This window comes from Monodon monoceros, unplaced genomic scaffold (genome assembly GCF_005190385.1).
Source record: "Monodon monoceros isolate NGI ecotype Baffin Bay Population unplaced genomic scaffold, NGI_Narwhal_1 Super_Scaffold_16, whole genome shotgun sequence".
Taxonomy (NCBI): Eukaryota; Metazoa; Chordata; class Mammalia; order Artiodactyla; family Monodontidae; genus Monodon; species Monodon monoceros.
Window position 1 is genome coordinate 66,595,014 of NW_021703772.1, and position 24,346 is coordinate 66,619,359.

General features: G+C 34.7%; 1 protein-coding gene across 17 annotated transcripts in view; it reads left to right on the plus strand.

Annotated features, from left to right (window-relative positions):
- The window catches only part of SCN3A (sodium voltage-gated channel alpha subunit 3), an 80,777-nt gene that overhangs the window by 53,618 nt on the left and 2,813 nt on the right, over positions 1–24,346 (plus strand). For 15 of the 17 annotated variants that reach the window (XM_029225023.1, XM_029225020.1, XM_029225028.1 and 12 more), the window contains exons 17-24: positions 3,673–3,793; positions 4,908–5,062; positions 5,814–5,987; positions 17,439–17,561; positions 20,225–20,497; positions 21,420–21,473; positions 22,302–22,439; positions 23,489–23,593. In XM_029225023.1, coding sequence (XP_029080856.1) covers positions 3,673–3,793; positions 4,908–5,062; positions 5,814–5,987; positions 17,439–17,561; positions 20,225–20,497; positions 21,420–21,473; positions 22,302–22,439; positions 23,489–23,593 — 1,143 coding nt within the window. The remainder of the gene's footprint in view (positions 1–3,672; positions 3,794–4,907; positions 5,063–5,813; positions 5,988–17,438; positions 17,562–20,224; positions 20,498–21,419; positions 21,474–22,301; positions 22,440–23,488; positions 23,594–24,346) is intronic. The other 2 variants (XM_029225032.1, XM_029225031.1) reach the window with 1 other exon arrangement.

A 24,346-nucleotide genomic window follows, 5' to 3' on the forward strand; every position in this document is an offset into this window, starting at 1 on the left:
GTTATGCCTATATACCTAATTACATTTTTATAACTACTTCAGAACAAGTATTAATTTTAGTTATTTAGTATAGTCATCAAGTTCCTTAATGTGGAAAATTTCATTTCAGGTATCTTTTTTTTTTTATCATTTTAGTAGCACAGCTATGGCAATTTAAAGAAAGTAAGTTATTCTTTGTATTTATCATCAGTCACCTGCTTTTAAATCAGTTATGTGTTTTTAAATAAAATTTGGAAGTCATTTTGGTATGGCTATGATAAAAGTATGACAAACTACCCTCTACCAGAGTATGAATGCCAAAATGTTGAACTTAATTAGAAATGTTTAGATTATGAAGATAGTATTATATCCATGTATAGAATTTTAAATGCTTAAGTAGTTTTCTAGGATATAAATTTCAAAATTTAAAAATACAGCAGTAAAATTCTTTATGTTTCCAGTGACTAAAGCTTATCAGGCAGTATATCTTAATTGGTAAGTTGTTGTAACTTAATAAGAACACAGTCTAAGCTTTAATTTATAAATGTAGGTAAATTCACAACTTTAAAATGTTTATGTAGTTGATACAATATTTTTATAACTTCATAGGATAAAGTATATGTACCTTCTTATGACAAAAATGTGGCCTATGAAGATTACACCATGAATAAGCCTGACTCTCCAACTAGCAGGAATTAACTTTATGCCAAATTTCATAGGAAAAGGAGCCTCCCACAAAACACTTTCAGCGGCAGAAACACTAGCCTACCAACTATTTTTTAAACCTTGATTCATCAAGTCTCTGTCTAAACATTCCTTAAGGAGTTTTGCAGAGCATAAGGTTAATAAGCTTATCCTTATAATCAGAAAAACTCCTGAATAACGGTGAAGCAATTCCGCATGTAAAATGGGTTCTGCTCATTTGAGAAGAGCAGAATACATGCAGAGATTTTTTCCTTGTCTGTTTTCAAAAGACATGCTATGCTTCATAATGCCAGGCAGATAGAGGTAAACTAACTCACACACGGACCCTCTCTGCTTTACAATGTACATTACCTCCATAGCCATTTAGAAAATTGAAATTATTTGTATTTTAACATACTAAACACATTCACAAAAGTTTACAATCTAAAGACAGTACCAATAACAAAGACACATCCAGAGGTCAATACTTGGTAAACGTGGATACAATTGTCATTCAGATTAATGGCTACCATCACTTGTGCTGTAAAGGATTTGCTTTAAATATAAGACACTTGTGTAATACATGGCAGAGAATTATAATGCAAAACATTGAACATTTCACAACTGTATTAACAGTGGTAAAATAAGAAGTGAAGGGTGAGTATATTTTCTAAAGTTTTCAAATGGAAAAGTATATGTGTATTTGCGTCTGTATACATATATACTTATTACTTTCTTCCTTCAGATTTCTTTATTGAATGTCTGCCAATATTTTAGAGAAACATTTTGGAAATATGTGTTTTTACCACTAAAATATCATTAATAATTCCTACTCATTAAGAAAATGCATTTTCTAATACAACTAAACAGACTTCTGCAAAGGCCACAATTGAGTTACATATCAAAATGAAGAGATCAAATTATCTAAACACTATAACTCTCTCTATAAGAGTAATAACAAAATGCATTCAATCATTCATTTTTCATAAATTCAACATAACCATTTAGTGTCTATTCTATGCTTGAATCTTTTGGTGTATAGATGTATATTTGTGTATGTGTGTACATTTTAATATATATGTATATATGTACATAAATATACAATTTTATGTATATATATCATTTATATATATTTATGAGAATATTTGGTCAAAGCAAACAAGTATTATGGGCAAAACGTTCTATAAAATTTAGCATGGAGAAATCATAAGAAAGAAAGGCTTCATGGAAAAAGTGGATCATGACCAGGCTCAGAAGAAATTATTCAGCTTGGATTGGCCAAAAGGAAGAAGAAACATGAAGCTTTTTATAACTAACCTCAAAATAATTTGGTTTCTTACTGGTTTTATTTATACAGTGGATATTATTGCTGCCACTCATCAAATGTCAGAGTGTCCAACCCATAAACCACCAATGAAATTGGAAGGGAAGAATTATCTAGTATTTTCTTGGTTATACCAGAAGCTGCTGCAATTCTATCCAGCAGTAGCTTTCCTGGGATTTTCTTAAAAGAATAAAGATATTCTGGCTGTAAGAAGCAGAAAAATCCTGAGAGAATAAAATATGTCTTTACCTTCCACCTCTCCAAAAAGTAGAGGATTTTAATGGTAAAAATTCTTGTACTCTAATGATCCTAAGAACCATAGGCCATAATCGATGGCCTAGTCTCTCTTTAGCATACTCCAGACTAGGAGATATTTTATTATAGAATTATATTTTGACTTAGGGTAACTTTCATAATATATTTAATTGGACATGGTTAACGTCACCCTCAAAGTAATACCACAGAAAATATCATCTGGATACTACTCTTCCATGTTCACGTTATAAAGTATTAAACTACATTTGCATGGTGATTTCAAAAAATCAAGAATTTTGAGCCAAATTTCCTCCAATATGACTGATGCTTAAGGAGTTATCCAGGTATTTTTCAGTAACACATTAACTCTTTCAGAGGGTTAGGGCAGAGTGACCCTATAACTCAGCTACTAAAGTTAATGGGGCCTTTGAAACCATTAACATGTCCATGTTCTTTCATTCTAAAAGTTTTACATTCCCTGGGTTGTGCTGTATGTCATATCTTTGCATCACTTTTCATAAAGCATTGTACATCCATAATGTCATCCCAAGTGGTATCAGAGTACTTATTAGATATTTATTCTTGCAACACTAAAGTGGCTCTTCCTAGCCACATGGCATGTCACAATAATTTTTTTAAAGGAAAACTTCACAGCCTGATCACATGTTGAATTTGGAATATGCTCCTAATGAAAGTCTATACAGATTTTGAACAATGTCATTTATGAAGAAATTTCCATTTCATTTAGAATTCTTTGGCAAGTATTGAATTCATTTAAGCAGTTCAAAAAAGGGAGAGAAAGAGAAAGAGAGATCTATCATTTTTCTGCTAGTAAAGTAAAAAGAAAATTATGTAAGCCAGAGAAAAATATAGCTCTAAGTTGAACTATAATGACTGTGACTAATGTTAATGTGCCACTCTTCCTTTCTAAAATTACAGAAACATGGACAGTAGTTACAGACAACTGGTAATGTTCTTTGCCCTCTGAAAATTTCCATTGAAGAGTGGAAATTACAATTTGATTTGAAGCATTTTAATTAATATAATCAATAGTGAATGTCAGCATACCAAACTTTTATCAAACTATTCTTGATTTGGCCTGAGTGTTGATGTATTAAATTATTTTCATATGGCATCCATAGACAAATAGAGATCATAAACAAGTTAATCAGTAAAATCACTCCCTTCCAAATCAACCACATTGAATGCTGTCTAACCATTTTTTGTCTGAATCAACTTAGTAGTTACATTGTTTTAAACAATAGGACTTCAAGTATGTTAAATTATTAGTACACAATTATCAGTACTGTTAACAGAGTCAAATGCTATCACTACCACCATCATTTTTTCACACCATCACAGAGCATTTCCAAATTAGCTGAATAAAAGGGGAGAAAAATCACATCTTTGCAATGCGGTTTTGTTTCCAGAAATTAAATGCAACCAGCTCATCTGAAGGAAGTACAGTTGATGTTGCTCTACCCCGAGAAGGTGAACAAGCTGAAATTGAACCCAAGGAAGACCTTAAGCCAGAAGCTTGTTTTACTGAAGGTAAACAAGCTCTAGTGTGGTTAAATGCAATCTCCCTTCTTTCCTTACAGAGACTAAATATACCTCATTTGAAGGAAATATTTCAAAGAAATGGTGAAGGCATATTTATCTTTGTTTTCCTCTTTTCTTCCAAAAAGTTAATTTATCTGTATTTCCTGATTATACTATAGCAGCTACTGTGCCTGGACAATTAAGATAATTTGACAAGTCCTTTTTTTCATCCTCCAGAATGTGGAGAAGTGAACCCTAGAAGATAAATGGCATTCTGGAACATCATCTCATTATTGATAAAGCAATCCCTTCAGACCTCATTGGCAATGTTGTGATTTGATTTATAGATGCTGCAATAATTACACTCCATCTCTAACAGTTTCAAATGTGGTTAATTTGGGCTGTGACCAGAGCTGTTTGGGGATATAGATGTGCTCTAGAGCCTTGTCAGGGAGACCAGCAGTTATTCTCACAGTGACCAGTACAGTGGCTAGCACACAAATCAATAAAGGTTTGCTGATTCCGTGTGATTGGACTGAATCCCATAAGTAGTAACTCAGAGCAGAAGAGTGGATGGAAGTTTAGAAATAACATGGAAGCTAAGAGCAGGAGGACAAAGGAAGAGAGATACTGACTGACAAGATGAGTCATAGGTGTGACTAAGAAAAGCACTGAGGCTGAAAATAAATAGCTTGGGAAAACTGACAGTGGATGACACCTTGGGAGACAGGGGAATTTTCTGTGTGAAAAGAAGTGTGTAAAAATCCAGGATCACATCAAAAAATGAATAAACAATTTGAATATGCAGTTTTTCCCCAAACCTGAGAGATGTTCTTGTCTATGATTGGCCTTGAGGCAAAGAGAGATCCTAAGCAGGGTTAAAGAATGGAACCATTTATACTCAAGCAGCTCTTTGATTCTAGGTAGCTGGCTGATATGTAAGTCTGAGAATGATTCACTATACAGGAGGGATGCTGAAGATAACTAAGGGATGAAGTAGCCAGTTGCTGTATAAAATGATGATCTGAGACTAGGATTGGGGAGGGAGGAACAAAGTTTATTTCTTCCTATTTAAGATTGAAATATATTTTTCTAGTTTATTATATTTAATGTTATCTTTTAGGATGTATTAAAAAGTTTCCATTCTGTCAAGTAAGTATAGAAGAAGGCAAAGGAAAAGTCTGGTGGAATCTGCGGAAAACCTGCTATAGCATTGTTGAACACAACTGGTTTGAGACTTTCATTGTCTTCATGATCCTTCTCAGTAGTGGTGCTTTGGTAAGTGTAACGCATTATTGGCAAGAATCAGGTTCTAGTGAAATAGCTTATCTCCAAAAATACCAGAAGCATACACTTAGTTTAAGGAGCAAAACAAGAGGTATATTTGTACCTTGCAGAGCTTGGCACCCAGGGTTTAACTATGCAAAATTCATTACAGAATAAATTAGAACCATGAGCAGCCAGATGGAATTTCTCATCTGGTGCTTTTCTAACAGATGTTTTCCTTACTGAGACAACCATTTCCAGGGACATTCTGTAACTACATTACCTTCCATGTCGAATCCCATCCAGTTCTCCCAAATAATCATAGTAATATTTATGGACTAAAAGTGTATTTTTTTATGTCTAATCAATTTATTCTTTCAAAATGAGCCAGATCATTCAGAGAATTGATGAAAGTAAGGTTGGAATAGGCCAAGTCTATCCCTCGTTAACAGAACTTCTAGATATTTTCTGAGTTCATATTACTTCTCTAAAAGCATGTCTTTGTAGAAGTAATTGAGATACAGATCTTGGGGTGAGAGGCAGAGAAGAAAGCACAAACTAAATCAGTAAAGATACTGACATTTTCTTGCCAACATTTTCCATTAGTTTTAGTCTTTAGATTTCGTCTGGTTCCACATTTGTCTGATACTAGCCAATATTTATCAAATTAGTGCTTTGTGCCAAGCATTCTACTAAGAATTTTATCAAGTATTTGGGTGGAGGCAAGCCATTCAAATAAAATAAAAGCATTCTTGATTCACAGGCTTTTGAAGATATATACATTGAACAACGAAAAACTATCAAAACCATGCTAGAATACGCTGACAAGGTCTTCACTTATATATTCATCCTGGAAATGCTTCTCAAATGGGTAGCTTATGGATTTCAAACCTATTTCACTAATGCCTGGTGCTGGCTAGATTTCTTGATTGTCGATGTAAGTATCCTAAGTGATTTTTATGAAATTATTCTTAAAAGAGGCAAGTTTGACATTTCATATATTTCTACAATTAAAACCTTGACTTTAATTAGACCCTAGTTTCACTAATTCTGACACAATTATGCAATTATCTTTTTTAAAAACTACAAAAAAAATGCAAAAATGAGGTAAGTCTCAAGGGAAAGCAGTAGAAAAGGTCCTAAAAATGTGGACAGTGGTAAGAGAAAACACAGAGAGAGTTGTTCTAGGCCACAGGCAAATAGCTCTTCTTTTTCTGAAAATTAAGGATCTCAAGGTAAGGAATAGCTAAAAATCTGTTAATTGACAGATCTAGCTTATTAACAGTTCAATTGAAAAAAATTATCTCCAGGAGGTAAAATCAAGACATATTTGGGGCCAGGAATTGTCAGAATTGCACTCTAATCCCTTATTAGAGTGTATGTTACTAAATAATGTTAAAATAGCCTATTCACTGTATTCATTCAGCCACAAACCCACAGAGACAATAAAATGTATTTCCATTCTTAAATCAGTAGTTAGATACCTCAGTAGCTAATGAAATATTTACCATGCAAAGAGATAGGTGTAGAAGCCCTGTTCTGAATCTGATTACCCTGAGGTGAATAGTCACAGGAACATTGCCAATAACAAGACCTGTCTGACTTGCAGCCTACTTTTTTATTCCAAGCAATGGAGAGGCACTGGGGCAAAATGAGAGTCAACTGGTCCTTTGTAGTCTGTGATGTTCCATTGCACAAGGCTTCTCAGCCTCCTCCACCTCAAAAAGGTGCTTTAAGCACTATCTCTAGCTGTTTCCCAGCAATTATAAAGCACTTTATTTTTAGTTCTAACGCTTGCCACTATGAATCAATGATTGTCATTATGTGTGCATTCATTCTTTTTATCGTCTTTGACAAGTGTGGGCCTATCTAAATTCTACTCCCCTTTCTCCCATACATACATACTCGAAGTTCTATAACCAAAATGTGTTCAACCCTTTGAGTTGAGACGAAATCTGGTGCCAAGTCACTATTAATAGATCAGAAATGACTTCCAACTTCCCGTGTCTGGTCTTTAATGAATAATAGAGATGAATCTCAATACTGTCCTGAAAAGCTTCCAAACAGGGAAGTTTAATATTTTCATATTCTGCAGATTGAATGGACCTTAAAGAATATCTACGCTCTATTCTACACAGTCTTCTAAACAATTTATTGTAAACTAAAGCCTCAGTTTGAAGAATTTTCCTTAGATAGCACAACTACTTAGTAACAAAGTTGAGATTAGTGTCCTAATTTCCTAATTCTCAATTCAGTGCTCCTTTACCCTACAGATTTCTTATCTAACTCGTACAAATGTTATATTTATATTTTCATACTGGCTTTGGAATTCAGCATTTATGATCTCCAGCTTTTCCCTGAAATGATGGGACACGAAACACATAATATTCTCTGGTTCGAAAAACTTTTGTCATGTATGAAGATCACTTAAAAATGTGATAGAACTTCTCCAGAAAATTCTGAAATTTACTAAAATATTTTCATTTACTGAAAAATTTACATTCACTGAAACACTTACTACATTGTACTTAAGTCCGTGTATTTCCCTCATACAGAAGAAATAAATGTGATGCAAAAATCTGTCAAGGTTTTGTATCATGTTTGAATCCTTAGAAAGCTAATATAGACACTTAGTTAGCTACAGAATAATGTCAAAGAATGGTGCCCCCCAAATTACTTCCCTTTTAGTAAGTTTAAATTAGTAAAATGGAACTGGGTACCTTTGGGCAAGTTATGTAATCTTAAATGGATCTATCTTCTTTTCCCAAAGCAGGGACTAAAATATGTGAATTCATGTAACCTCAACTAATAACTTGTTCTCAGACCACTGGGTCCAATAAGCTAAAGTAAACATAGAGTTAAAACAGTTTTTTAAAGTACAAGTAAAACATACTTAAAAGGGTTTCACGGTCCATAAGGTAGATTGCTATACCAACTAAGCAGTCACAGAAAGCTCAAAACAAAACAAAGCAAAACCCCAAAAACTGAAGTATAAGTGAAGTAACTTCAAACCAGAAGAAATACACTTTTAAACCTGGAGAAATTTATCTATATAAAATTTATCTATCTTCAATTCCCTACCTAAAAATAAAGGTATTGGGTTATCTCTCCAACCTCCATTAATATTCATTCATTGATCTAATAAATATTTTGAGCACCTAATAAGGGCCACATGCTATTTGAGATAAAGAAGATATGAACAAGACAAATCAAGCACTGTTAGATCTACAGGATCTAACACTCTAGGAGAGACTGGAACAGACAGTAAAGATGTAAACAAAAATAAGATAAAAGCAGATGGTGATCACTGCTATGAAAGAAAACAGGATAACAGGATAGAGAATGACTGCAGAGTGGGGAGCAGGAGAGTTTTACCCAGAGTCTCTATGGAAGGTGTCTTTGATGAGGTAAATGATGAGAAGGTAAATGATGAGAAATAGTGTCTCAGTACCTGTGGGCTGCTGTAACACAATACCATAGACTTAGTGACCTGTAAACAACAGAATTTATTTCTCACAGTTCTGGAGACTGCAAAGTCCCAGAATAAAGCGCCAGCAGATTCAGTGTCTGGTGAGAGCCTGCTTCCTGATTCATAGGCAGCAGTCTTCTCGCTGTGTCTTCACATACAGGAAGGGACAAGCAAGCTCTCTGGGGTGTCTTTTATAAATAAGGGCACTAATCCCATTCATGAGGGCTCTGCCTTCATGACCTAATACCCTCCCAAAGACCCCACCTCCAAATACCTTCACACTGGGGATTAGGTTTCAACATATGGATTTTTGGGGGGACATAAACATTCAGTCTATAACAATGGGACAGTTATTTGAAGACCTGAGGGAATAGAAAAGAACAATCCCAAGGCGCCGAAGTATGAGCCAGGGACACTTAAGAGACAGAAGGAAAACTGTTGTGCTTGTGTGTGATGAAACACGGGCAAGAGTAATAGACATTAAATTCAGAAAGGCACCTAGAGGCCATGGTAAGAAACTCATGTTTTACTGTAATTTAATGTATATTGTACATATTATGTAATTTAATGTATATTGATTACAGTTCACAATGGGAAACTCAAGGGAGAAAGGGTGAGCAGGGATCTGTTCTACTGTTTTTAAATTATCACATCTGGCTATGGTGAAGGAACAGCAAAAAAGTCAAAGCAGGGAGGCCAATTAGGGAGCTGTGTTAATAATCTAGGAAAGAGAAGATTATGTCTTAGACTAAGGCAATGAGACTTACTGATGAACTGGATGTATGACATGAAGAAAAAGGAGAATTCGATTAAACAGAGTTTCTTTCAATCTGAACAAATGGGTAGAAGATGAAACCATTAACTGGACTAGATAAGATCAGAAAACAGGCTTGACAGGGCAAGCAGATGGTAGGTGGAAGAGGGATGTAGTACTAAGTTTGAGATGCCAATTAGACATTCAAGAGTACACGGTGAGTTTTACCCAAGTCTCGAGTTCTGAAGAGAATCTAACACCTGATTATGGATTTGGCAGTCATCAGGAAAGAGATGACATTTGAAATCATGAACCTGGGCAGAGAATGTAAGCTGACAAACAAAAGAGCCCAGACCAAACTCTGGAGACACTTCAACATTTAGAAGTTGGGCAAAAGAGAAGGAACCAGTAAATTAGATTGAGAAGTAGCAATTAGAAGAAAAAGGAAAACAAAATATACATGGTATCACAGAAGCCCAGAGGAGGATAGTTGGGTTTTTCCAAAGGAGAGGTGATCAATTTTGTGATCAAAAGGCTGCAAGGAGGTCAAGTGACATGAGTACTGAGAAATGACACTTAGATTTGGCAGAATGGACGTCATTGCTGTCATAGTTACGAGATGTCTCATGGAAGTATGGGGATAAAGTACTAGAAATATTGGTAAGATTGAGGAAGAATGGAGGTGAAGAGATAGAGACAGCAAGTATGATAATTCAGGTTGGAATCAAGTAGGAAAACTTAACCCATGCCTTTGTTGTCAGAATCGCACACTAGATGGACCACTTTTTCTAACTCTGTATAATTATTTTCTCCTATCCAAAGGCAAAAGATACTATATTCATATGAAAACCAAACTATCCTGTATTATAACTATACAAGCTATACTTTAGATGCTATTATTATCCATAGAATGAATTAAGCATGTGATCATAATTTATTGAAAAAATTCACATTTCTTGTGGTCCTTATGGATTTTTGCATAAGTGTCATCCCTAAGAAAATTCATTGAGCATCTATCATGACAACTTCAAATTTGGTTCTAAATTATCCTAAGGTGCTAATGTTTCCAAAACACACTCTTGGTAAAGATTCAACTATCATGAAATATTTATTGTCCACAAGTGATTTCCACTTTAGAGACAGCACAGGTTGCTGATGTGGTTGAAATGAGATGCTTGATGTCTGCTACTCAGACATCCTGCTTGCTCAAGGGCTCCTTAGAATCCTCATCAGCTGCTCTGCTGAAGTGAACAAAAGGAGAATAGGGACATTTTCTGATTCTAATATGTATTTACAATTGCCATCAACCTCTAGAATCAGGTGATCCTGGCTGTTCTTGACATTTATTTTTGACGTATCAGCATCCTCAATAATGAAGCCAGAATTGTTATTAATATTAGTAGCCACAATAAGATGCCTAGCACTTCCTGAACACTTACTGTGGGAATAGCACTAATTCAGAGCCTTACCTAATAATAAAGAAAATTGGTAACCCTGATTTAATGCTTACTGTGTACAACAGCTGCTAAAATCACTTTACATATGTTAATTCATCTAATCTTCAAAACTCTATGGTTAGAAGCCATAATTATTCTCATTTTGCAGATGGAGAAACTAAGACAAAGAAAAGTTGTTACTTGTAAACACAGTAAATAAGGAAGAGGCTAAGCTGGATTTTGTAACCAAGGAGTCTGGCTCTAATGACTGTGCTTCCTAACCCCTACATTACCACCTCATTATCAATATCTCTTTTTAATTATACAGTATTTATTAATCCTCTTAACAATCCTGTGATGTAATTCTTATTTTTATCTCTATTTCGCTACTGATAAAATGAGGTTTAGAGATGTCACACAGCTATTAGGTCAGAGGTACCTCTGTCTAGCACTGTGCTCTTTCTTTGCCCCATATTTTTCAACAGAGCACAGATATATGTAAAATGTCATGTTGCACTAGTCAAAGAGTTCCCACATTACACTCTGAAGGTGGCTGCTTTGGTGGTGGTGAATGAAAACAATAAGATGCCTTGCTAATATGTACACATCTGCCTTGAATTTCACCTGGAGCTCTTGTGGAAATATTTGATTAAATTTAAAACTTTGAGGTAAAGGAACTGAATAGCTATAAATTATTGTCATTTGATATCAATTTCTGATCTCTCTTCAAACATACTTCCATGTAAATAGTCTAGTATGTGCTTTGGCTTTTTCTACAAATGTCTCCTAATAGGAATGACTCACTTTGTTCCTTTTCAGGAAGAATTTAATTCTTTTAGCATTATCAATTTATTAATAAGAAAATTTTTTCACTGGCTAGGTTTAAAGAGATAATCCTGTTAATTTAATAGCATAAAGTCTATATTCCAGTTTTTAAAAGATTATGACTTTTAGCCAATACTGGTCTTTCCTTAAACCCCAATTCACATTTCTAATTGCTTCCTAGATAATACTACTTATCCTCCTCCTGACTGAGTACATTCATTACTTTTTCCCTCCAGTCATGCATTTCTTCCTGAATGTCCTGTTTAGTCTGGTAGTGGTATATTTATGAAGCTAAGCTAAATGTCATCTTCAGCCTCTCCCTTTCTTTCACCCCTCACAGTCAATCAATCAGCAAATTCTACTTCAAATTACCAACTAAAAAATGAATTGGAGGTCTGGACCCTCCTCTTCAACAACACACCAACATCACAATGACTAACTAGACCAAGCAATGGCTTTTTTTTCTTTTAACATCTTTATTGGGGTATAATTGCTTTAAAATGGTGTGTTAGTTTCTGCTTTATAACAAAGTGAATCAGATATACATATACATATATCTCCATATGTCTTCCCTCTTGCGTCTCCCTCCCACCCTCCCTATCCCATCCCTCTAGGTGGTCACAAAGCACTGAGCTGCTTTATAAATGTTCTCCCTGCCTCTAGTCATGACCTCATTAAATATCTCCCTTAGGAAGATCCACATGTCTCTTTCTTTTTCTAAAAGCCTTCCCATGGGATATCATACCAGCTCATCACTGCTAAGATTCTAAGCAGTGACACTGAAGGCAGATAAGGGCTCTCATGTATAATATTAATAACGATTAACCTTTGCTTTAATTCATTTAATCATCACAACAACCACTGAGGTATTCACTGTTATGATCCCAATTTTGTAGATGAGGAAACTGAGACACGGAGTAATTACTTAGCTATTAAGTGACTATATAACATATGTTCATTAAGTAAAATGTCAAAAACAATTCCTATTTTCCTAGAAAAAAACAATAATTAAACCTAAGGACAGATTCACAATTACATACCCCATAAGTAATCATGCTCACTATCAATGAGACTAGCACTTTTACTAGTATTTTACCAGTAGAGTACTTGATTAAAGATGATGCCTCCATTAGTAAAGATACTGTGATTTATCTTCTCAACATGAATAACATATAGCATTATATTGCTTTAATCATCTTGAAATTACTGAATTATGGAATTCCAGGCAAGGAAGTAAACTTAGAAATCACCTGATTCAAAGTCCTCATTTTTAAAAAAATGGTGTTTGCAATATTTCAATGAAATTCCCATGGAACCCATGGTGTCTACATGCCATAGTGCAGTCCCCAGCGATGCACCACCAGAATTTACTCATCCATTCCCCAGGAATGAGCACTTAGATTATCTCCAGTTTCCCTCTGCCACAAATACCATAATTACCAAGATGCTCACTTTTACATGTCTGGTGAGCATTATGAATTTTCTAATCATGTAAAAAGTTATAGACAAATAAATAAACTATAAAAGCCTAAGATAAAAGTAGGAGAATGTCAAAAGCAAAGAGGCAGCCTTGAGTTACAGACTTCCGTTACATAAAAGTGTAAGGACTTTCATTCCTGACTGACATTGCATACGAACTGCTCTTCACTTCTCAGACACTGGATGGTCTTCACTCCATTCCTACCATAAATGTTACCCATCCCAGCTGATCAAATCCTGCCATCTCCAGTATCCCCTACCTCCCATCTTCGTTAAGAGCACCACTTCCATGGAAGATTTGTACCTGTTCCCTCACCATCACCTGAGCCCCATTTTAGAAGCTGCTTAGCCGACTGTTCTGGAGTAGAAGGAAGGAGGTATGCACTTAGCAATCTGAAACTCTAGGTGCCCTTCTCTAGGAAATACTGAGTTAGTCTACATGCTATTTAAACCCTATGGTACTATTAATGGAAAACCCTCCATTGCATGATGTATTAAAGAGGCTTTTGTGGTCTCACAAGGAAACCCAACCACAATGTGGATTATTGTTGCTACGTTCTGACCTCTGTAACAAATACAGATTTTACTTTGTAAGCCGTGAAGGAGTATTACTCCATTCTGCTCTCTGGCAGGGCTGGAGAAGGGTGGGTGAAGGGACTCAAGAATGTCCAGCTTTCCTATACAGAGACTTTGAATCGATTCTGTTTTCAGTGCCATCCATTACCGCCTGTCTTAGAAGAACACAGGGCCTCCATGTCCAGAGCCTTTTCAGAGTCCATTGGAACAATTTGACTTACTTCTTCAGGCACTTGGGTTTCTGCTGCTGCTTTTGCTCTGCTGAGAAAGTAATCATTCCGGTGTGCTTTATTTTTTCAAACTCCAGAATTTTTTTAGAACTCTCTTTCTTCTTGTCTCTTCTTGCATTCTCTTTGTATTCTTTTGCTTTCCTTCGAGTTAAATTTCAATAAGGAGTATAAATAAATATGTTGTTCAAACAAATATATTAAAATGAAAGTTTAGACGGAATTTGTATGTCTTACTATTTGGTTAATGACCTTTTTGTTACTGATTTGTAGGACCTCCTTTTACATTAAGGAAATTTACTATTTTGTCACATGTGGTATGACTATTTTGCTGATTTGGGCTTTTGTCTCTTGAGCTTTTTTTTTGTCACGTGAAAATGTTTTCATATTGGTTTAGTCAAATTTACCAGCCTTTTTCTCCCTTTTTGGTTTTTCTCATGCTTAGAAGACCATTTGCTTTAAAGATTATTAAAACATTTTGTCATGCTTTTTCCCTCAGCTTTACTGTTTTTGTTTCTTCATCCATTTTTATGTTTGAATTTTTGATCAGTCTGGAACTTATTTTGGTGTAAGGTGTGAGGTGAGACTCCAATTCTATCTTCCTCAAAATGGTTTCTCATTTTAGTTGTTCCTTTCACCTCTCATTTAAAATGCTACCCTTTTCTATGTGCTAAATCTTGCTATGCCAGTATGCCTTGCGTCTAATTTGGGTTTGTTTAATTCACTTCTTTGCCTACTAATATGACAGCTTTAATTATTGTAGGTCTATAATTAGCTTTAATATCAGGTGGAATTTGTCCTTTCTGATTGCTCTTCTTCTTAAAACAATATTTTAGATTATTCTTATACTTTTATTTTTCCTTGTTAATATTTTAAAGTTTGTATAGTTTCAAAAGACACATATAAACTTTAAAAAATTAATATGAAAAAATATATTACAACCAAAAATAATTATATTATTGTTTACAATAGTTTTTCACTTTATTCCCCTGCTTTTTTGAGGTCAACAATAACATATATGTAAATAATGGCTTCTTCCACTTTTCCAATTGTTATAGCTCTTATTTCTTTTTCCAGAAAGTGTTAAATAATAATGTTGATAGTGGAGATATTTTTTTATTTCTGGTTTTAATGAGAATGCTTCTAAATTTCTCCATCAAAAATTAAGCAAGGCTTTGCAATGAAATGTATCATCTCGATGTATGGAGGTGATCATATGGTTTTAATCTTTTAACTGCTTATACTGAATTTAAAAAATTATCTTTAGCCATTTTAAGGGAAATAAGTTCATATCACTTAGTTCATTAAACAATCACAGGACTTCCAGGGTCTTCTTCAGAACCATCAACTCCCTCCTGCATTATTCCCTTCCTTCTCAGTCTCAACTGCCACAGGACTGTGGAAGGGTGTGGATGACAACTAAACCACCCCCTGTGGTTTCATATATTTTCTGGGTAGTAAGGTATCTAGAATCATGTAAATTTGTACTAAAAATTCAGTTTTTGGCAAAGAGTTTCTGTTACACTTTGCACACATTAGGAAGAATGCCTTTTGTGTTTAGCATAAGAGACTAAGATTAAAACACTGTGTATTGAAAGGTCGAGGACAAAGTTGCTGAGATGGGAAACACACTGGACTTGAAAACAGAAATTCCAGTTATGTGCTTGCCCCTTGCTACCTTTTCTTGGACTAGTCATTTGACTACTCTCAGACACAGATAATGAGTGAAAAAGATCACTGTAAGTTTTAAAGCACCCTACCAACATAAGGCATCATCTTTCAATTTTAAGTATGTTGAAAATCTTTAAAATTATTTATTTCAAAATTGCCTTTAAAGCATATTAAGTTTTTCACAATACTTAACTCAATGAGTTTTTGTCCTACACAAAATGACATGAAATCCATTAAAAGAGGGCAATTCACTAAAATGCAGCTTCTCTAGCAACACACAGAGCCACCCCAGTGTGCAAGTGGTACCTCTCAGCTTTGAACCCACAACTTGCTATTCTTCCAGAACCTCCTGGTTCTGACCATTACCTTTCTTTTCCTTTCAAAGCGTGAGCTTCCTTACATCAGGGTCTTGAGAAATTTGCAGCCACTTCCCTTTAAATGCCCAAGTCTGAGGACTTGGTTGGGAAGATGAGGGAAGTCTTCAGAAAGCAGCTCCAGAAACTTAAAGAAGCTGTGAATGCTTCCGGAGGCAAATGAGGCCAGAATATAGAAGCCTGTGCGTTCTCTGATAATAACTTTCCTCATCTTTCCACTCTTCTGTAGCAGCGAACACTAGACAGAAATGAATAGCTCGATAAATTATACTGCCACTAGTGAAGTTTACCATTCAAGTCATTTATTTTTCTGTTCAATTCTGCGAGCTGAATGTTAAATTAAATAATGAGGGGACAGTGGCTCCATTTGCCTGTAAAGTCTCAGTTCTGGTTTTGGTGTCACCTTTACACCATGACCCTTAAGCCATCCAGTGGATGTAGTAAATTAACCTCTCTCCGATACATCAGGAAGAGGACTAGTAATATAAAATCCTTGCAAGAATTGAGAAGATAATCATACAAGTCATTTTCTGTGTTCTGTGGTTCAGATTAAGAATGAATTTTTGATAATGGAGGAAAAAGGTTGACATATGGTTTTGAAGTCAGATCACTTGGATTCTAACTTCACCTCTTTCTACCTGTACATCCTTTTTTTTTTTTTTTTGAAGGGGGGAGTGTGGGGGAAACTCAACTTCCTCACTGGTGAAAAGGCAAAAGTAATAGTACCTACTTCTTGAGATTTATACATGTAAGACACTCAGAACAGAACCTAACATATAGTAAATTTTCAATAAATGTTATTATATTGAAAGAAAATAAAAGCAAATAAAGTCTCTTCCTCCCAAAAGAGACATGTCTTCTTTAACCTTTCATATATTTAAGTAAAATTTAGCATTTGTGTAAATATCAGAAAGATGTATTATCATTCTGAATGAGAGGTACTGTATTTTAAATTGTAAGTCCAGTAGTTTAGATAAAATATTTTTCATTACTATGAAACTATGTGGTCTGATAAAATGTTTTTCCAGGTTATATTTTATTCTTTTTTTATTTATCCAACATATATTGACTAAAACATATTCAACCAGACATTATTAGGAACGTTAAAAGAAAAATGCTTCATCTCAGCCCATAAAAAGTTAATGTGACCTGGAAGGGGAGAGAAGATATCTAACCTATTGACTCTATTACATGGTCAATGCCTCCAATACACATAACCAAGATATTACATAAATTTGGAAGCAAAGCATGGTTTCTAATCAATGATATTAAGCCCAGATCCGTGGAGCATATGGCTTTTGAATCAAATCCCAAATCATCAGTGGTGTATGCACAGGTTGAAAAGGGCTCCATGGGTAAAATATCTAACTGGAGAGGTTTACAGATGTTTATATAAATGGGCAAAGACTCCAGTTTCACTGATAAGAAAAGCAATAATATGATATGAGGCTGGCAATGTAAGATGATCACACTATGTGGAATATGAAGGCTGCCAAGGTATGTCTGAAGTTTTATTTGGTTGGCATAAAGAATAGATATATCCTTGGTGGACTGATTGATATTTGTTTCTTCTTTAGGTTTCTTTGGTTAGCTTGGTAGCCAATGCTCTCGGTTACTCAGAACTTGGTGCCATCAAATCCTTACGGACATTAAGAGCTTTAAGACCACTGAGGGCTTTATCCCGGTTTGAAGGCATGAGGGTAAGAAAAATACAGGTTCTCTGATGATTCATGTCAAAATTAAATGTAAGGACTTCCCTGGCAGTCCAGTGGTTAAGACTCCAGGTCCCTAAGCAGGGGGCACAGGTTCAATCCCTGGTCAGGGAACTAAGATCCCACATGCCACACAGCGCGGCCAAAAAATTAATTAATTAATTAAATAAAACGCGTTGTTGAAAAAAATTAAGTGTAGGTAATGATTTAGATACAGAGGGCTGCCATACTCTTCTGATATTTATTTCATAGAATTACAAAATTTCAAAGCAGAAATCCTAAGGATCACTGAGCCTAGCCTCCTGAAACTAAAACAGGCCCTCAAAAATTGTTTGTGGCAGAACTAGAACTAGAATCCAAGTCTTCTGGTGACAGTTCAAGGACATTTCCACAACAAGTAAAACCTATGTGTTGCCATTTATTTCTTTTCATTGCTTATGCATTTTATAATTATTTACTACTGACATTCATCCTAGGAGGAGATTTTTCTTCCTCTCAGTAGATAGTCTGATTTCTAAAAAATTACCAGTAATGAATGAAAGATAGAATGGTTTTTGTGTGCTCTACTTCTTCAATTAATATCAGTAATAAAAGTTGTTGTACAAGAAAACAACACTAAATTGTAGCCTCTGACAAAATCTATATATCCTAAGCAACCAAAGTAGGGGTTAGGATAATTAACTAAGCATTGAAGGCAACCCCTGGGGTTTGTTTCATAGATCTCCCTTTTAAGTGAGCATTCTGAATGAGGTTCACTTTTTCCATTAGCACTTATATTTTCCTCTCCAGCTCTCTTCCTTAGTGTATATTTTATGCATCTAAACATAAAATACACACTTATATACACATCTACTTGCCACGCCCCTCAAAATACTATTTAGCACAAAGGCCAGCTTTGTTTAATCCAGCTTGCAAATGCACATGGATACTGAATTTCTTCTATGCCATGGGGCTTTTATATTAGGAGGTGGTTTGTTTAAGCGATAAAAACACTTCAGTTTTGACTTTGAGATTCACTCACCAGGAAGAATGAAACCACTCTCCAGATGCACTGTAAGCAAAGAAATACTTGCTTTTACATTATAATTTTCTTTCATTGCTACTTGATAAAGTCACAAGACAAGATAAAATTAATAAAAATGATTATGTAATTTCAAGTTTTTTCCACACCAATCTTTTACCATCACTCACATTATTTAAGCCTTCATCTGGCTGCATGGTTTCATATTAATAATTCTTTTTTTTTTTTTTTGCGGTACGTGGGCCTCTCACTGTTGTGGCCTCTCCCGTTGTGGAGCACGGGCTCCGGACGCACAGGCTCAGTGGCCATGGCTCACGGTCCCAGCCACTCCGTGGCATGTGGGATCTTCCCGGACCGGGGCACGAACCCGTGTCTCCTGCATCGGCAGGTGGACTCTCAACCACTGCGCCACCAGGGAAGCCCTAATAATTCATTTTTGAGGGGAGACAGCAATTGAACAAAATAGAAAACTTCCAAGTTTGCTCTAATCTGAAAACTATTCTAGTTTGGCATTTTTAATTTTGTCATCTGGCAGAATTAACATTCTAGGTATAAAATATGGTAAAAGGTATGCATTTATTTGATGATAAGAGAACTTGTGGGAGGTCATTTTACACACATTTTAGAGCCAAGAAAACCTGGTTTCAGTATAATATATATGACAATTTCTAAGTGAAATAAGATTCAAGTAGCATAAGAAATTTTTACAATTTTAGATTTCAGGTTTTGATATTAATTTAAAATTCTTTGGTGTTGATTTCTAAAATAATGTTTCAGTATTTTAAAATAAAACAATCGTTTCATTTAATATAAGTGCCTAACAAAATAGTCCCAGTATGAGCTAGATTAATTAGATAAGAAAAGATACAAATCACTAGAGATTTGAAAATACACATTAATCTCTTCTGAATTTAGAGGAAAGATGACTGAATTTCTCCTTCATGAAATAGGTTGGCCTGGGTTGGTGAAGTAACATGTGCCCTGAAGTGAACATTTAAGAGATTTGGATCAATAATAATGGGAATACATTCAGTAATTTATGTCCAGAGATAAATTCCATCTCATTTCCTAATTTAATATACTTTTTTAAAATTAGGAATTATCAATATGGGGAAAAAGGACCTTGTAAATTCCTTATACCATTCTTCATCTTCATCAAAAGTTAACTTGATCTGGTGATACAGATTTAAGGCATTATTAATACTTGCTTATTTGTAATGGGTTTGTTTAACCATGTTTTCAAATCATCAATCATTCATGAACACACCTGAAAGTTAACATGTATTGTTGAATGATGATTATTTCTTGTTGGTATTTAATACATCTTTTTTTTTCTTTTTTTCCCCAGCATACAAACATTTTCTGACTCCATCTTACTATATCAGGTTTTTGTTTATTTCTTTTCACACTTTGGCATATTTTGATTTCTTTAAATCCTTTAGCTCTTTAGTGTGTCACTGTTTGTTTTCCCCTACCGAATATGTCCTAGAAAATATCAGAAGAAACAAACTTGTCCACCTAGATTTTTATTTAACTCGTTTCACACCCATTTTATATTGAATAAATAATGGAAGAAATGGTTTCCATTTTAACAATTTGTAAGCTGCCTTATCCTTATCTCCTCTTCTAGGTGGTTGTGAATGCTCTTGTTGGAGCAATTCCCTCTATCATGAACGTGCTGTTGGTTTGTCTCATCTTCTGGCTGATCTTTAGCATCATGGGTGTGAATTTGTTTGCTGGCAAGTTCTACCACTGTGTAAACACGACAACTGGTAACATGTTTGAAGTTAGTGAAGTTAACAATTTGAGTGATTGTCAGGCTCTTGGCAAGAAAGCTCGGTGGAAAAATGTGAAAGTAAACTTTGATAATGTTGGTGCTGGCTATCTCGCATTGCTTCAAGTGGTAAGTGCCTACTGTATGAGTTTTGAATACGTTTTCAAAATGTTTCAAGTAAAATCATTTCTCTGATGTTCTTTGAGTGATTAATATCTGATAGCACGAAAGTAGTTGATGATAACACCTGTACTATTAGCGTGACTTGACTAAAGAAGATGTTTTGCAGTGATTTTAAAATGTATTTTCCCCAGTGTTCAGTTGTCAATATGTTTTAATGTGATTTTATATTTCTGCTTCCTGTCTTTTCTTACTCTATTATTGAGTGTTATTGTGCTATTACCATTTTTAATTTTCTGTAGCAATAAATGCCAAAGAAGCAATTATATGTATTAAAATAATAACGTATCTATTGTAGTGATTAATTAAATGTATAGATTATTAATCTATGTATTAATCTAAGTATTAATTAATTAACACACAGATACAGATAATGTACAGATTAATGTACAGATAATTGTACCAAGATCTAAGGAGTATAGTTCTACTATGTGTGGAAATGCAAATCTTATGGAGTGGATTTCAAAATGTGTAATATTTAATTATTTTGACTTAACTGACAGTATATTAACTAATCAAGAATTTAATGAAAACAGTTGAGTGTTTAAACACACAAGAGGTTTGAATCATAGAGCTTACCTTTTGAAAGGGATTTGAGACTGAGATGAGAGTTTCACCTAGTTACATGTTAGTGTAGAAAAAAACAAAATACCTTCCATGACAAACAAAGAAAAAGAGTTCCAGTTTTGAAATAAAATCTTGTTCTATTTCAATTTCATTTCTTCATTCAATCCATTTCAATCTCTTTGTAGAATATTTCATAATATTGTACAAAAAGTTATATTTAATAACACTATCATATTTTCGTATGGTAAAATGAGTATTCTTGGATTAGGTTTTTATGCAGAATTCAAATATATGTTGTTTACAGGCCACATTTAAAGGCTGGATGGATATTATGTATGCAGCTGTTGATTCACGAGATGTAAGTTTCATTCAAATACTATTTATAGCTACTAGATTTTTCCATAGTGATAATTTAACTGAAAGGCCCAGAATTTTATATTAGAAGCAATCAGAACATTTATAACTGCATATAGAAGTTCTCTTTTTAAGCCAATTCACTTCAATATAAATGATATTTTGGTTAACATATGTCTATTATAGATCTAATATGAAAGGATATCTAACTGCATGGATTAGAAGAATCAGATTGGTCCAGTAAATGAGACTCTTAAGATTGGGAAAGCTGCTCAGTGGGGAAGTAATTTGTCTCTCCCTATCCCTGGAGAGTATGATAAACCAGAGTCTGTGAAGCAGCTTCCAAAAATATCATGATAAAAGCAAACAAGTTTCAGGGAAACTCAATTTAGAAAATAGGAATAAAAATAGTTCCTCAGAACATATCTGTTTACGCTGAATTTTCCTCTTAGAATTTGATGTTCTGTTATTAAAGCCTTATCTCCAAGAGCTAACATTTACAAACCCAAGGAGAAAATATTGCAAAAAAAATTATAGTAAGACTAATAACAGGTTCAAAATGTTTGCCTTGTTTATACCACTGCTACTTACTCTAAAGAATAGGTACAGGTAAGCCACAATGGGAAAATAGATTTAAGAACAATTGTAAAATTACAAATTTTCATTATATTAGGTCATACTAATTTGAGAAAAGAATTGCTTTTGCAGAACAGTATCTCAGGTCAAGGCAAAAATAACTCTATAGTAAGTAACAACACTCACCAAATTTTTAATTTAGCTCAAGTATTTATTGTGTTTTTAAATATTATTTAATATTTTCAATATTATTTAGGTTAAACTTCAGCCTGTATATGAAGAAAATCTGTATATGTACTTATACTTTGTCATCTTTATCATCTTTGGGTCATTCTTCACTCTGAATCTATTCATTGGTGTCATCATAGATAACTTCAACCAACAGAAAAAGAAGATAAGTATTCCTCAGCTCTCACCTTTCTCCATTCTGAGGTTCTGTCTGTTTTACATCCAAATAACCAGGACACTCATAGTCATGACGGAGTTAGATCATTTTTAAATTGTCTTCCATTCACTATGTGGTCAGTTCAGCTGCAGAGGAGTCCAGCCTCTAACTGGTGGCTCCTCTCCAGATTCATCCTCTGCAGATCTGCTGTAGTGTCTTTCTGACTCAAAAATATGACCACTGCTTCAAAACATCCAGTGGGCCTCAATGCTTTACCCTTGCTTACAGAGCCTTTTAGGAATTATCTCCACCCAGTCTTCCTGCTTCATCTTCTTCCACACCACACTTTCTATATGCACTTCCCTACTCCTCAGGTACCCACCATTAACACTATCACTTGCTACATACACAGCTACATGGATTTTCTGCCCTTTTCTGAACAAGGCATGCTCTTCTCCCTCCATGACTTTACATAGGATATTTTCTCTTCCTAAAGTGCTTTGCCTAGCAAACCCTTAATCATCCTTTAAGGTCTAGCTTAAGGGTACTCCCCTATATAAAGCCTGTTTCTGAATCTTGGAACAGGTTCAGAAACAGATTATTGTTATCTCTGCAGTACTGGGTTGTTTTTGTTTGTTTGCATATAGACACTGTGTCTTATATATCTATGTAGTTCTGATACTGGGTGCACTGTCTAAGACACAGGAAGTGCTCAAAAAGTGTTGAATAAAGAAGTAAAATTGTCAACACTAAAATGACTAAGATTTTTTTTCTTTCATGAAAATATATTTGAGCCTCCTGAGCCTCCTTCTAAATGTAATATAATCAAATTAGAATCCTGTACTTATCAGAATTTTATGTGATTATGGGTTTTACATAATGTTAAGGTACTCAGAATTTCACATAAAAGGGAAAAGCAGGATAAATCTATATGAAGCAGGATAATATCCATTTAAAAACTGAAAAAGAAGGATTAAAGGAGAGACTCAGAAATACTTTTGTAAAAGTACTGTTGTAATACAGGTTGGATTGTAACCAGTTTTATACTATGTCTTTACTTTGGAGGTCAAGACATATTTATGACAGAGGAACAAAAAAAATATTACAATGCAATGAAGAAACTTGGGTCCAAGAAACCTCAGAAACCCATACCTCGGCCTGCAGTAAGAATTACTCATCTTCTTTAACATTCCAAAGCCCTATTTCCATATGATGAAATTGGGCAGTGCTCTGGATCAGAACATATTAGGTGATATCATCAATATATAATATGACCTAATTGTAAAGTACATACTGTGTAACACAATTTGCAACTACTACACTGTAAGAATTACTAAGTTCTTAAAAATGAGGCAATGTTCTTTAGTTTGTCAGTTGAAAACCTCCAAGTCAGGGTTCCCAATAACTGCTTCCAAAGCAAGGTTCATGCTCCTGCTGCCACCTACTGCTGCCAACAACACACCTGGTTCCAGCTCCTCTGATCTTGTTACATGGCACCCTCTTATCCTTTTAAGTAGGTGGAGTTTTCCAGACTTCCCATTCTACACCCATGGGCTCCCTCTATGCTATTTGTTCTCTCCATTGTTATGACTAGAAAATATTTTTAACGTTTTTAGAAAGGAAAAGGGTATATCAAAATAGTTTGTTTCAGCAAATACACCCACACACAAAAGATTTATTCAGAATGCATACTCTGTAGAGCTTCATTATAGTGGAAAGTCATAAAGATGGTGGACTATGTTCACAGAGCTGTATTCTAAATCACCTATCCTCTTAGATGGGTAAGGAATAAGGAACTGAGACCCAAAGAAGGTATATACTGTACGTAAAGTCACAAAGCCTGTAATCGCCAGAACTGGGACTTGACAAGGTCTCATGAATCCTATAAATGACTTCACTTTGCATTATTTTTAAGA